This window comes from Cotesia glomerata, linkage group LG3, assembly GCF_020080835.1.
Source record: "Cotesia glomerata isolate CgM1 linkage group LG3, MPM_Cglom_v2.3, whole genome shotgun sequence".
Taxonomy (NCBI): Eukaryota; Metazoa; Arthropoda; class Insecta; order Hymenoptera; family Braconidae; genus Cotesia; species Cotesia glomerata.
Window position 1 is genome coordinate 26,685,830 of NC_058160.1, and position 14,225 is coordinate 26,700,054.

General features: G+C 26.1%; 2 protein-coding genes and 1 long non-coding RNA gene across 4 annotated transcripts in view; all 3 read left to right on the plus strand.

The window, feature by feature from the left end:
- The window catches only part of LOC123261671 (adenylate cyclase type 6-like), a 92,283-nt gene extending 91,999 nt beyond the window's left edge, over positions 1 to 284 (plus strand). Inside the window, exon 25 of the mRNA XM_044723394.1 lies at positions 32 to 284. Coding sequence (XP_044579329.1) covers positions 32 to 176 — 145 coding nt within the window. The 3' untranslated portion in view covers positions 177 to 284. The remainder of the gene's footprint in view (positions 1 to 31) is intronic.
- Positions 285 to 1,815: 1,531 nt separating this feature from the next.
- Positions 1,816 to 13,555, plus strand: LOC123261673. The gene is made up of 3 exons (XR_006508727.1): positions 1,816 to 1,829; positions 6,385 to 6,387; positions 13,460 to 13,555. It is a non-coding gene; the product is annotated as an uncharacterized LOC123261673 (long non-coding RNA).
- LOC123261669 lies at positions 6,710 to 12,999 on the plus strand. 2 transcript variants are annotated; one of them, XM_044723391.1, is made up of 7 exons: positions 7,093 to 7,207; positions 8,252 to 8,409; positions 9,082 to 9,147; positions 9,245 to 9,310; positions 9,415 to 9,577; positions 12,230 to 12,581; positions 12,676 to 12,999. In XM_044723391.1, exons 2-7 carry the CDS (start codon positions 8,400 to 8,402, stop codon positions 12,856 to 12,858), a joined length of 840 nt encoding a protein of 279 aa, XP_044579326.1. In that variant the 5' UTR covers positions 7,093 to 7,207; positions 8,252 to 8,399; the 3' UTR covers positions 12,859 to 12,999. The 2 variants fall into 2 exon arrangements, with proteins under 2 accessions (XP_044579324.1, XP_044579326.1); XM_044723389.1 differs by lacking the exon at positions 8,252 to 8,409 and having other exon boundaries at positions 6,710 to 7,207.
- Positions 13,556 to 14,225: the final 670 nt, after the last annotated feature.

Genomic DNA, 14,225 nt, shown 5'->3' on the forward strand with positions numbered 1-14,225 from the left:
TGATAAATTACAATGCAATTTACTTTTTTAGTGTCATACATTTATCGTCAGGGTCTAATCAAAGAGAAAAAGAGGAAGAAGAAGAAGAAGAAGAAAAAGAAGATACTAATAATGTAAGCGAGGCTTCGACTTTAGAAGCAAATACTTCTTATGTTCAAGAACGCATAATTTCGTGAAGTATTTTGATATAAATATTTTTTTTAATTTTAATACACGGTGGTTAATCTTTAGGAGTTTTTTTGTACAAAAATTGTAATAAGAAAAAATTATAGTAATTATATTAATAGATTTTTTTTGTAGAATATTATTTTATAGTCTTCCGGAGGAAATTAGCAATGAATTGATAACGTAAAAAAATTTTTGTAAATATTAATTGTAAATAAAATTATAATGTTTAGAAAAAAATTCAGCTGTAAATTCAGATTGCACGTGTAATAATATTAATTATTTATAAATAATAATTGTACTTTATACTTATTCTCAATTGTTACATCAACAAGACTATTTTTGTAAATATGATAATCACTAATAAAAAAGAATATTTTTAAAAATAAACTGATATTTTTATTAATTTGAATAATTATTAAAAAAATGTAAAAAAAAATATAATTGACTCAGAATCTGATGTAAATGATCTTAACCTTGATTTTTAAGTACGTGTAAAATTAACTATTCTCATCATGTTATTTCCATAAAAATCATTATGCGTTGTAAATTATTCGTACATAATTTTTTATAATATATTTTTAATTATTTCCTTTATCAAAAGTCGCAAGATGATTAAGATTAATATAATTGGATCTTCGTGAATAGATAATAACTGAACTATAAATTTAAATCGTTCATGAGATAGCGTAAATAATATAAAGGTTGTCTTACTCGAATCTCAAGACGCTTCGATCCGTAATAATATTCCGGGAATGCATCCAAGCGTGATGTATAGAGTATATAATGTCTTATCTATAACTGACGAAATTAATTAAACAAAATAGTACTCGTCTAATTGGTAATTAATAATTACTCTGCAAATATATTGAAATATTGAAATTAAAAAAAATAAAAAACAAAGACAGAATTGAAATAATTTATTAAACTTTGCAATTATTTATTTTTAGTCACAAATCCTTTTTAAAATATTAAGTTTATAATTGATTCTACCATGAACGTTGAGCTTATAAGACGATTATAAACTTTGATAAGTTTATTGAATTTAATAGGTCTCTAATGATATGGTACTTTACAAAGGAATTAGAGATCAATTTACAGGAATTTTTTATGTTAATAATATATGAAATTACGGAATCAATATCTCAAATATAGTAGAATCCCTAATTTGTAAATATATTTTCTCTTTGAGAGAACAATCACCTTTGAATGAAGGCATTACATATGTAGAATATGGAGATCAAAGGATAATGACCTTTCACATGGAAAATAAAGTGGAAATTTCATTGCAATAAAAATAAAAGTTGGATTTAGTAAAGTAATTGTTCAAACAAAGAAATTATTAAAACTCTTTACAGTATTTACAGATTAAAATAAATATGCAAAGAGATTATTTCATAAAAGAAAAAATTAAAAATCAACAAATTTTTGTGTCTTTTTAATTAAACCATATCTTAAATTAATCTTATGCAAATTTTTATTAAAAAATTATCTCAATGCACATCTTTGAAATAAATTACACGTGGCATTGGAAAAAAAATTTCGAAAAAAAATCATAACAATAACTATTCTCATTGTACTTAATATTTTTGACCAGTGAAAGCGTTTCACCCATTGTGATACACCGCAATCACATATCGTGATATTGATATTCACAATGCATTGTATTATCACAAGCGTGTCAAGGCTTATTGGCTAATTATTGTTTACGAATTTGCAATAATAATATTATCATCCTTCATAATATTTTATATTCTCAATAGACACTAAATTTTTTATTTTTCTTCTATTTATTGATAAACATACATGTATATAGAGTTTTCTTCTTTGAAGATATCTTAATTTTACTCAGCATATAAATACTCGGCAATAATTTCTTTGTTTACATACAGAAAATATTCACAGTATTTTTCGCACACCGTGAAGAAAATAAACTTCCGTACTCCTTACAGAAAGAAAAAGTTATTACTTCCAACAATTTCCGGTTAATAACTTTCTCATGTATTTTTATTTTTATTGTATGAGTATATTGGCTTGCAATGTAATCTTTATCAAGTAATTAATTTACCATTGTAACTAAACAGTAATGAAATAAAATAAATAGGCGATAGTTTGTTATTGACCCAAATATTCCTTTTTTGTAATATATAAATATAATTGAGTATTCAGGACGTGAGCAAAAAATGAAAGGCTGTAAGATGGATAAGAAGCTGATATCAAAGGATAAAAAAAAACATTTTTTAACTTTTTCCTCGGACTTGCTCGTTTTTTTCCGCTGATCTGCACCATACTCGGAAAATTGAATAATTCATAGGCAATATAGGTGAATGAAGAGAAATAAACCGGAATAAGTATATTCAAAACTCAAATTTAAATTTGAAACATTACACTGTTATTTTTATTAATAACAATGAATATTATTGTAATATATAATAATTAATAATTAGCTTACGGCTGGATGGAAATCAAACCCAAGTGTTTTTTTGTTGAGTAGACAGTCATTATTTAATTTTTGTTATCCACTTGGTTTTTCAGATCGGAAATTAATTTTTAATGATTGGTTTCAGAGATTTATGTTGTTAATCAATTGCGGAATAATTGCGGTAGCAGGAACTGATAAAAAACAGACTGTTAGTCATTCAATTACTGATTGTAATGGATTTTATACTTCGATGACCTCCATGCTTTTTTTAATTGAAGGATTTCAGCTATTCGAATTATTTGTCAATTAATTTTAAATATCTGAAGTTAATCGATTGAAAATTTAGTCGAAAAATATTTACAAGTTTTTAATTTTTCGGTAGAACAATTTTTGTAATAAAGATATGATTTTTACAAAAAAAATTGTGACCCGGAAAATTTTCCATCTAAAATTTATCTTTGAAACTAATTCAAGTTTACAGATTATTGATCTATGTGATATTACAGATAGTTTTAAACTTTTTTCATTAAAAAATAGATACTTTCATTAAATAACCTCAATAAATTTCCTTCCAATTTTTCCATTTGTAAAAAATATGTATAATTTTAACTAGTAATCATAAATATTTATAATGTTGCTAATTTGTGAGTTATTTTTTTTAATACTCGGAAAATTATCAGAGAAGAATACAAAAAAACTAATAAGCTTAATCATCAAAATTTAAAAATACCAATCACGTTCCAATGACGCGCAAAAAAATATACGGAAATTCCACATTTTTTTATTGTTTAGTAAATTATTAAAATTTAATTTTAATTTTTAATTATTTATAAACAATTTCTCAAGAGAAATATTGATTAAAAATGAATAATTAATTTTAATTCACGAATTAGCAGTAGAAAGGAGTAAAAGCATGTTAGTAGTGCAAAAAGCGGTCGAGGGTTCGAGTCCAGCTCATTGTTGCAGTGAAAATTAAATTCAAATAATTATTTTTAATATTTCTTCATATTTGTGCTTACACAGAAAAAAAAAACAATTTTTATTTATACCTCTGTCGAAAGTACGTATTTTCCTCCCTAATGGCAGGAATGAAAGTTTAACATTTACTCCCTGTGAGAAGTACACGCGCGCTCTCTATAATAGCGGGAGGAAAAAATTTCTCATGCGTAATTACGCTTGCAACTAGGGATTATTTATTCTGTCGCTATAACAAATTGTTAACCTCTGTCATTTCTGTTGCTACCTTCAACCTTAATAATAATTATTAATGTTGTTTTGTCGTCTGTTAATTTAATATCAAAGTACTATTAAAATCAATTCAATACTCCTACCAATAAACCATCGTCAGAATGCTTATCTACAAATTTAAATTTGAATAATCAAATTATGAATCATCAAAACTGTATATTTAGTGGAGATACGATTTTTAATTGCTCTAATATCAAGTTTGAAAACTGTGTTTTTTATGGAAGTATTATTAATAATTGTGATCATTCAATTGAAAATAAAAACGATAGAAAAAACGCAATAAGAGTTTTTAGCTTATAATATGTTTTGTTTTATAAATTTTATAATAACTAATATAATTTTTTAAATTAATGAAAATTAATACATCTTTGATAAAATGAAATTAATTTATTACACTGAGAAAAAAAAATACTTTTACTCAATTAACAATTTCTTGGTACAAGAAATTCGATGACGATCAAATATTCTATTATTATTAATTATCAATTTCTGAAGAGAAGAGCATCTATATTTATTTTTGAATAATAGATAAACAAGATAATAGCTTTATTTAAATTAAGTGAAAATTATTTCAATCAATTTAACTAGTTCTTGAGCTAAAATATATATTCTTGAAAATTTTTAAGAACATGAGTTCTTGTATCAAGAAAATTTTCTTAATTAAAGTATTTTTTTTTCTCAGTGTATTAAAAAATATGACCAGGCTTGACTCTTCGAATGCATTTGATGCCTGCCCCCACGACCAGCAGCACTCGCTTCGCTCGTGCCGCAAATGTCGGGGCAGGCATCAAAACATACTTATCAACATTTAAAGTTTAAAAAAATAAAATTAATAACGTACTTTCGACCGGCTATGAAGAAAAATCGTATACACTACACGGCCCAAAAGTTGAAATCTCGTTCCTGCGCGTCATTATGCCCTCGGCTTCGCCTCGGGCATAATGACGCGTAGGGCCGAAAATTCAACTTTCGGCCCTTGTAGTGTAATATACTATTTAACTCCGTAATAAATTTTTTTGAATAAAGTCAAATTTTCTTGAGCCAAAAAAATTTCTTCTACACAGTAAAAAATTTTGCGTCATTGCGTCAAAAAATTTTGTGTTAAAAATTTTTATCTTAAATATTTAACACTTTTTTGTATTGTTTTAACAGAACAAGTGTAAAATTTACATATAAAAGTGTTAAATATTCAACACAAAAATTTTCAACACTAAGTTTTTTGACGCAATGACGCAAAATTTTTTACTGTGTAGCTCCAAAACGACTTTGGTCTTGCTAAAAATTTTTTAGAGACAAGAAATTATTTTTTTCTATATACATACTTATACCTTATTATAATTTCAACCCTTAAAAACAAAATTAAAAATTAAAAAAGATAAATTGAAAAATATTTTACCCGCGTTATTAATTAATTTTAATAAAATTTACATATCACATATAATAGTGAATTGTGAATGGAAGTTTAATAAATCTAGAAGGTCGAGATTTCATTCTATTCCGTCATACTCCTCACGCGCAACCTTTATCCGTCAAGTTTATGCATACGAAAACGCGGAAAAAAACACGAGCAGGAAGTAAAAAATATCTTCAACACCAACGTGCCGAAGGAAAATCGTTTTTTGTGACACAAAGACTGCACGCTAGTCTCAATATCTCAACTCAGCTGCTCAGCTCCTCATGAATCAGTCATTTATTCTTATTCATATAAAGCTCACAATTCGGAAGAGGCAAAATAAAAAAAAACTCCATTATACTGCATGTATATAATTAAAAAATATATTACGCGTCTTGTATCTTATATTGTCAATACGTACTTCGCATCTTCCAAGTGCTGGATGACTAAAACAATGGACTTTAAAGTAATCTTCAATTTATTCAAGGAGTAAAGTTTGTTGGAATTGGAACTAATGTCGGATAGTTAATTTTAGTTCGAAGTTTGATGATCACAGGTTAAAACTTGCTAAATTTAAATTAAGTCCCGTTAGAAATAATTTCTCCTCACGTGTTTGTTTAAAGACTTGGATAATTAAATATACCCTTATCTGCTCTTTATTAATTAACTCAGACCCACGCTATTAGTAATTCTAAATGTCAAAAATTTATCTCTGTGGATAAGAGTCAAAAATACTAAAACTTATTATAGCTTTTTTTTTATTTAACAGTTTATGCAAAACTTAAGATTGACTGTCTCTTTTTCTTCTTTTATTTTTTTTCTTCAAAATTAAAATATCAAATTTAAAATAATAAGAAAAATTTTGTTTAAAAAATCTTATTTCAACTCTTTTGAAAATATATTTTATAAAATTTTACTCTATTAAATTATTTAAAAGCTTAAATAAAAATAAATTTGTAAAATTTTATTCTATTAAATTATTTAAAAGTTTAAATAAAAATAAATTTATAAACTTTTTTCATTATTAATTAAAAAAAATTTTAAACTATTGCCAAGTTCAAAATCTCTTGATTTTTTTTTTTCAATTTAATTACCATATCTAACTTAATTAACCGGTCGCACTTAATTTTGAGCATATCAAGACATCCCCTGAAAGGTTGTGCAAATTTTCAAGGTGATCTGATAAAAAAGCAGGCGTAATTTAGCTCACCTGCTATGGCGCATTATATCACTAGAAAGACATAGACGAATAAATTACTCAATAAATTTTCATCAATGCTAAATCTAATTAAACTCTTATTTTTCTAAACAACAAAATAGATAAGAAAATTATTAATAAAAAAAAAAATTCAAAGTAAAAAAAATTCCCGTGTTCGTGAACCCTGAGATTACAATATATAATTGATTGCATCAGAGCCGGAGAGCTCTTGAATTGGTTGGTTATATTCCAACAAAAAGCGACTCTTTGACGCATTCCTTAAACTCTTGTAATGCTGCGGTGAACATTAACCATTCGATTGCAGTGCACATACATTACATACAATATAATACACTCTCTTCGTATGCGGTACACCGCGAGGCCTAACGCAGATGCACATTTTCATCCTGTCAGTCTCGCTTCCTGCTCGCTCGCGACCGGTTCGTTGTCAATAAAATTCTCGGACAGTGGAATAAGTTATTACACTTTTTATTTTGATCTAGTAGTTTTTTCAACTGATCTTTTTTTATCTGGTAACGAGTTATTGTGGGGAATAACGAGTTGTGTCGCTGTTTTATTACTTTTACTCACTTACCTATACTAATCAGTGGACTAATAGAATCACTCAGCATGAAGTTTCCCGCCATCAGGCGGATGGTCTTCCTGGTCGTATCGGCGACCATCGGGTCCTGTCCTACTGCCAGTTCCAGTCCACGGAGTCCAGGACCTGGTTTTCTGCTCGATGGCATCTCTAATGTTGCTACCAGCGCTTCCAATTTCTGTAAGTTTTATTTATTAATCAATTTATTGGTAAAAATTTTTAATTTCAAGTTCAGACTTTTAATTAATTCTGTCTAAAGAATGGGAGAGATGAAAAAATTGATAAAAACTTTTTTTGTAGAAAATTTAATTTTAAATAAAAAATGCCTTTTGTTGTCAACAAATAATATTTTTTAATGTTTAAAATAGTTAAAAAATCTTTGAAATATTTAATAATTTTAATTATTACCTTGTTTTAAAAAAAAAGCTTAAAAATTTTACTTTCTAACATCTAATTATTATTTTTATCTATATTATAAAAAAAAAAACTTGTATAAAACTGTAAATTTATGCAAATAAAACACAAAAATAAATAATAAAAAATGCCTTTTAAAATTTTTTCGTTTCTCAAATTTTTAATTCAAATTTGAACGAATTTTGTTCTTATTAATTCTTTTTGATTAAAAATTTTAATTCTGTGTAAAATATTAGAGACGTAATAAAATTGATAGACCTTTATTGTAAAAAATTGAATTTCCTATAGAAAAAAAAGTCTCTTATTATTTTTTTGTATATTTAATATTTTGATTTCAAACTTTTAAATTAGAAAAAAATTTTCATTTAATTAAAAAATTATTAGTTAGTGGTTATAAATAAAATTTTTGAGCATAAAAAACAATAATGTTTAAATGTATACACCATAAAACAAGTTTTTAAATTTAAACTTAAAATCATTTATTTTTAATATGCAATACTTCGCAATTTAAAGTATCAACTATTATGTCACCAACAGAAAGTTATTCATCGAAATAATAACTAAATGTATAATTCTTGTTTTTTTATGCATTAAATATTTTTATAAATAATTATGTAATTATTTATTGATTTTTACGGTATACAATATTTCAAATTTTTGAGAGTGGAACATTACAAGTGATTAATTACAAAATTTTATTAATATTTTTATTTTTATTTTCATTATTCTTATATACATTGTATGAGCGTGAAAATCTGTCGGATTGTCATATCTCATATGCGAGAAAAAAGTGATTGAATATAATCATAGATCAGATCAAACAACGATTGATGATGCTGGTGATTCTGCGCGGATATTATTTGTCACATCCTCACATCACCGCGGAAAACAAATAGCCATGCACGCAGCTCTTTTTATTACGTTATTTTTATCTTCCGTTAAATTCAAATAGTCGAGCATGACAACTGGTAATAAATATAATTTATTGTTTTTAAAAATTACTAGTTTTTTTTTTTTTTTTTTTTTTAGATTTATCTCATAATTGAGTTCATAACTTTTTTTTTTTTTAATTTAATTACTAGAAAAAAATTGTTATTGCGTTATTTAAATGAATATTTTTTTTTATTTACAGCTTTGAAATTTTTTTAATTTTATTAATAATTTGTTTTATTTTTTTTTTATACGACAAATATGAAATTATTATTATTGAAATAAATAAAAAAATTATCAAAGTTTTTATCAAGAAATTTAATAGTATAAACTTTTACTAATATTTAATTCTTGTATTTTAAATTTAAAAAATTAATTTAAAACAAATAATATCTGCCAGCATCGTTAAAATTTTATAAAATAGAAAAAAAACTATCAAATATTAAATTTTAGTAAAAAAATAAATTACATTAAATTTTTAATTTCAATTAATAAATTAAAAAAAAGAAAAAACAAATGCATTGTTTCATTAAATCGACAGAAATTTGATATTTTGGTAAAGAAATTTTTTTAATTGCGCAAAAAAAAAGTTTATAATAAAATTTTTAAAACAAAATTAATATAATGAAAAAATAAATAAAATATAGATTAAATTTTTAATGAAGTTTAAATTGAAAACATTAAATTAATAAAATGATAATTTTTTACAGTGACGGGCGTAGTTCAGCGACAAAAGGAGCTGCTTCATCATGTGACAGACACAGCAACCGATTACGGTATTGTTTATCAGCAAAACAAAATGACGGTGTAATAAATAATTAACATTGAAGGAAAAGCTAAAGAATGTTTTGCAAAGTATTTGAAATTTTTTAGTCTCCAATGCCGTGGAGAAGCCAAGGAACCTCTTGATGAACACCGCAATCATGACCACTAATTACAGTAAGTAGAGACAGTGACAAATTTTAAAAACTTTATCACTCAATAATTAAACAAATAAAAAAAAAAAAGAAAAAGAACAACCAAACTAATTCCAAAAAGGATAGTCGACAGTGCAGCGTCAATTGGACTGGACTTTAAGTTGCGGCGGTTGCTAGAAAAATTCCGCAGCCGAATGCCATATGGATTTCCAGAGCTCGATGTCCCGGTACTTGAGCCCCTGCAACTGCACGAAATTTATGTGGAAACTCACAACCCGGAAATCGGCGAGTAAGTAAACATCCGATAAAATTTTTACAATTTAATATTACTTGCAAAATAACAAAACAACAATTATTTCATCGCTAGCGGAACGATATTTATTCGACAAATTAAATTAATTATCGAAACAACGCATTGAAAAAATTATAAAGATAATTTTAAAAAAATAACGCGGTTTAAATTTAAACGGAGGTGTTTTTCATAAATTTTCAAACACACTCATATTTGAATTAGTATTTATTAATAGTTCTGAAATATTTACACAGATGTAACAACAAATTATGAATTAATGAATTCATAAGCAATTGAATGGAGGAGTGGTCTTTATTTAAATATAATTGAGTAGAATACACTGACATACAATGAAGCACGTGTGTATGTTTTTTTTTTTGAGAAGTCATGAGAAAAATATAGATATCACCAAGATAGACATATTTTTGAAACATATTACCATCAGTCACGCCCATGAATAATGTATTTTGTGTATACCGATAACATATTTCCAATAAGTATACATAGCTACTCCATTTTTATTCTAATGAGGGGGGTCTTCAATTTGTTCTTAATTGTTCCGAGATAAATATGGATAATTTTAAAATGGAGTCTATTGGTTGTTTGAGTAATTTATGTTAAGAATTATTTAATTGATTCAGAATAAATATTTTTTGGAAGCGTTGATAAAAAATAGATTTTTTTTTCCCAATAAAAAATTGTAAAGATAATAGTATATTACAGTACGAGGGCCGAAAGTTGAATTTTCGGCCCTGCGCATCATTATGCCCGAGGTGAAGCCGAAGGCATAATGACACGCAGGAACGAGATTTCAACTTTTGGGCCGTGTAGTGTATACGATTTTTCTTCATAGCCGGTCGAAAGTACGTTATTAACTTTATTTTTTTTAACTTTAAATGTTGATAAGTATGTTTTGATGCCTGCCCCGACATTTGCGGCACGAGCGAAGCGAGTGCTGCTGGTCGTGGGGGCAGGCATCAAATACATTCGAAGAGTCAAGCCTGGCCAAATCTTTTAATACACTGAGAAAAAAAAATACTTTAATTAAGAAAATTTTTTTGATACAAGAATTCATGTTCTTGAAAATTTTCAAGAATATATATTTTAGCTCAAGAACTAGTTAAATTGATTGAAATAATTTTCACTTAATTTAAATAAAGCTATTCTCTTGTTTATCTATTATTCAAAGATAAATATTGATGATCTTCCCTTCAGAAATTAAGAATTAATAATAATAGAATATTTGATCGTCATCGAATTTCTTGTACCAAGAAATTGTTAATTGAGTAAAAGTATTTTTTTTTTCTCAGTGTAATAAATTAATTTCATTTTATCAAAGATGTATTATTCATTTTCATTAGTTTAACAAATTGTATTAGTTATTATAAAATTTATAAAACAAAACATATTATAAGCTAAAAACTCTTATTGCGTTTTTTTTATCGTTTTCATTTTCAATTGAATGATCACAATTATTAATAATACTTCCATAAAAAACACAGTTTTCAAACTTGATATTAGAGCAATTAAAAATCGTATCTCTACTAAATATACAGTTTTGATAATTCATAATTTGATTATTCAGATTTTAATTTGTAGATAAGCATTCTGACTATGGTTTATTGGTAAGAGTATTGAATTGACTTTAATAGTACTTTGATATTAAATTAACAGACGACAAAACAACATTAATAATTATTTTTAAGGTTGAAGGTAGCAACAGAAATGACAGCGGTTAACAATTTGTTATAGCGACAGAATCAATAGTCCCTAATTGCGAGTGTAATTACGCACGAGAAATTTTTTCCTCCCGCTGTTATAGAGAGCGCGCGTGTACTTCTCACAGGGAGTAAATGTTAAACTTTAATTCCTGCCATTAGGGAGGAAAGTACGTACTTTTGACCGAGGTATGAAGAAAAAATATTTTTAAATGTTAATTTACAATTTTGAAACGGAAAAAAATGATATATTTTTGTGTAGAATTTACACAGTAAAAAATTTTGCGTCATTGCGTCAAAAAATTTTGTGTTAAATATTCAACACTTTTATGTGTAAATTTAACATTTATTGTGTTAAATTGACACAAAAAAGTGTTAAATATTTAACATAAAAATTTTTAACACAAAATTTTTTAACGCATTGATGCAAAATTTTTTACTGTGTATTTTTGATAAATATAAGACTTGAAAAAATTTTTTAAAAGATTAAGAGATATTTTTTTTTAATAATTTCAATAGATACAACTCAATTATCAATAAATATTTTCGTGAATAATTATAAAATTTAACGCAGTTGAACAACACCAATGAATATTTATTGCAAAAGAAATTAAATAATTTATTATTAAAATTCCCGCGTCTCATAAATTAATAATATTAGTAGATAAGAATAAATTGTTCAAATAAACTTAGATGTACTCTAATTTCGTTACGAAACGTTGTGAATAAAAATGAGTTTCTGAGCAAAACACTTGGTACATTTTCGAAATAAAAGCTTCTATTAATTTAACTATTAAAAATTTATCGAACAATTTAGAATTTCCCAGTTTATTAAAAAAAAAATCAATAAATTTGTGTCAAATTTAAAATTTCATAAAAATAAACTGATAGTAAAGCAATATTCTTTTTTGACACATAAATATTATTTCAGCCTGAACATATTCGTCGACAACGTGACAATAAGCGGACTGTCAACATTCGTAGTTGATCGAGCTCGGCTGTCACTTCTAGGGCCGACGATAGCTGTAAATCTGACAATACCGACAGTAATCGTCGACGGGTACTATAACATCTCTGGAATACTTGGGGACACATTTGAGCTCCACGGTTCTGGGCCATTTGCAGCGACAGCTCGTGACTTTAAAGTTTTCTTCATGACGGTGCTGGGCTACTCGCGGGGGATGTATTTGAAAAGCTTCGATCTGGACTTTTCGATCCGTGACGTAAAGATACGGATGGCCAATTTTATGGGGAACAGTAAATACAGTTCAGTTATGAATGAGGTACAGAAATATAATATAAGAGAATTTTTTTTCTATTTTACACTGAATGAAGAGTAATAGCCTGGAGTAATTTTTTCCATTTAATTCTCGGCAGGTCTTTCAGGAGCTCACCCCACAAGGCATCGAGATCATTAAGCCTGAAATATTGCCGGATATACAGGACTTCATTGCAGCCAGAGTAAATGACACTATTTATCATCTAACGATGAGAGATGTACTGACCTTTCTTATTGGTGAAAATGAAATACGAAACAACCCTCATCTATTGCAACCTTAAAATAACAGGAAAATGTTATGTGCACTCTGTAGTTTATACTTTATGCTTTACTGGTTGTTTTTTACGTTAATAATATAGAGTATAACTCATAAATGTTTTTATTTTTAAGTTTGTAGTTAATAAAAAAAAATAATTGATTTATTTCGTATTTTATTTTATCACGACTTTTATTTTTATGGAGAAAAAAAGGTAATTAGATTTTTATGTTTCCTCAATTTTTATAAGTGAAAATGTGGAAAGATAGTGGAAAAAATTTATTATTGCTGGTTCTCTTTTAGGTTAATAATTTGTGAAGATTTATAGCGTACCTCCGAGACTAATACATTTAAACTGCACTCTCGAATCCGTTTGTAAGAAAGTGCGTCGGGAAAGCGAATGTAGAAAGTTGCATTGAATTATTGTTAAGTGGTATTGAACGACTGTGTGTGCCAAGGAACTCTTTTTTTAGTCGTTGGGTTTTTAATTTCTGATTAAAATATTCATTATTTTTGGTAATAATTTATTATTTAATTAAATTAATATTCAAAATTATTTCTTCTGTAAAAATATTAAAATGATTTATTTTTATTAAAATTTTGTAAAAAATAAATTTTTATACAAGTGTAAATAAACCCGCATGAAAAAACTATATATGGCTGAACATAAATGGAAAGTTATATGGGGAATATGTGATCATATATAGCGGCAAAATTATATATATGAAATAATAAATGTTTTGTTAATATAATGAAGATATATTTGATTCAATATAAATTCAAATATATTAGTGCCGTATATTACCTAGTATGTTATAAAATATAATATTATTATATAAAAATTATATAGAAAACTATATAATAGATAAATATATTTTTCGTAAAATATATGTTGAGATAGATTATTACTGTATACTTTCATTTATAAAATTTCAATTATATGGCAATATATATTATTTTATTATAAAATACCATACATAATACCAGATATTTATGATATGTCGAAATAGGTCAAAACGGAAAGATTAATAAAAAAAAAAAAAAAATTAATGGTTTGTCGTATATCTTAAGTTTCAAGAGCAACTTGATCAATCGAGTTTACGGTCGAAGCAAATCTGAATTTCAGTAAATTAGTAACACATCACGAAATATTTTCTTTTTTATAACTTTTTTTCAGAGAATTATTTGGCCTCAGCATTCTATTGTAATTTTGGTACCAATGCCAATATTAAAATTATATTGAGCATATAATTTAAAGTATATTTTAAATTATACTGAAAAATACATTGTTCTTATACTATTTATAATATAGTGTTGATTATAATATGTACGATATATTTAATCATATATAGCTGAAAATATAATTGAAATATATGTTATGAGTATAACATC

What these genes read in the sequence shown, in the direction of transcription:
- LOC123261669 (XM_044723389.1), top strand. Translation starts at nt 7,057, where the DNA reads ATGAAGTTTCCCGCCATCAGGCGGATGGTCTTCCTGGTCGTATCGGCG. An exon ending in AGACACAGCAACCGATTACG is followed by an intron (nt 9,148 to 9,244) that starts GTATTGTTTATC and finishes GAAATTTTTTAG; the next exon opens with TCTCCAATGCCGTGGAGAAG. An exon ending in AATCATGACCACTAATTACA is followed by an intron (nt 9,311 to 9,414) that starts GTAAGTAGAGAC and finishes CAAAAAGGATAG; the next exon opens with TCGACAGTGCAGCGTCAATT.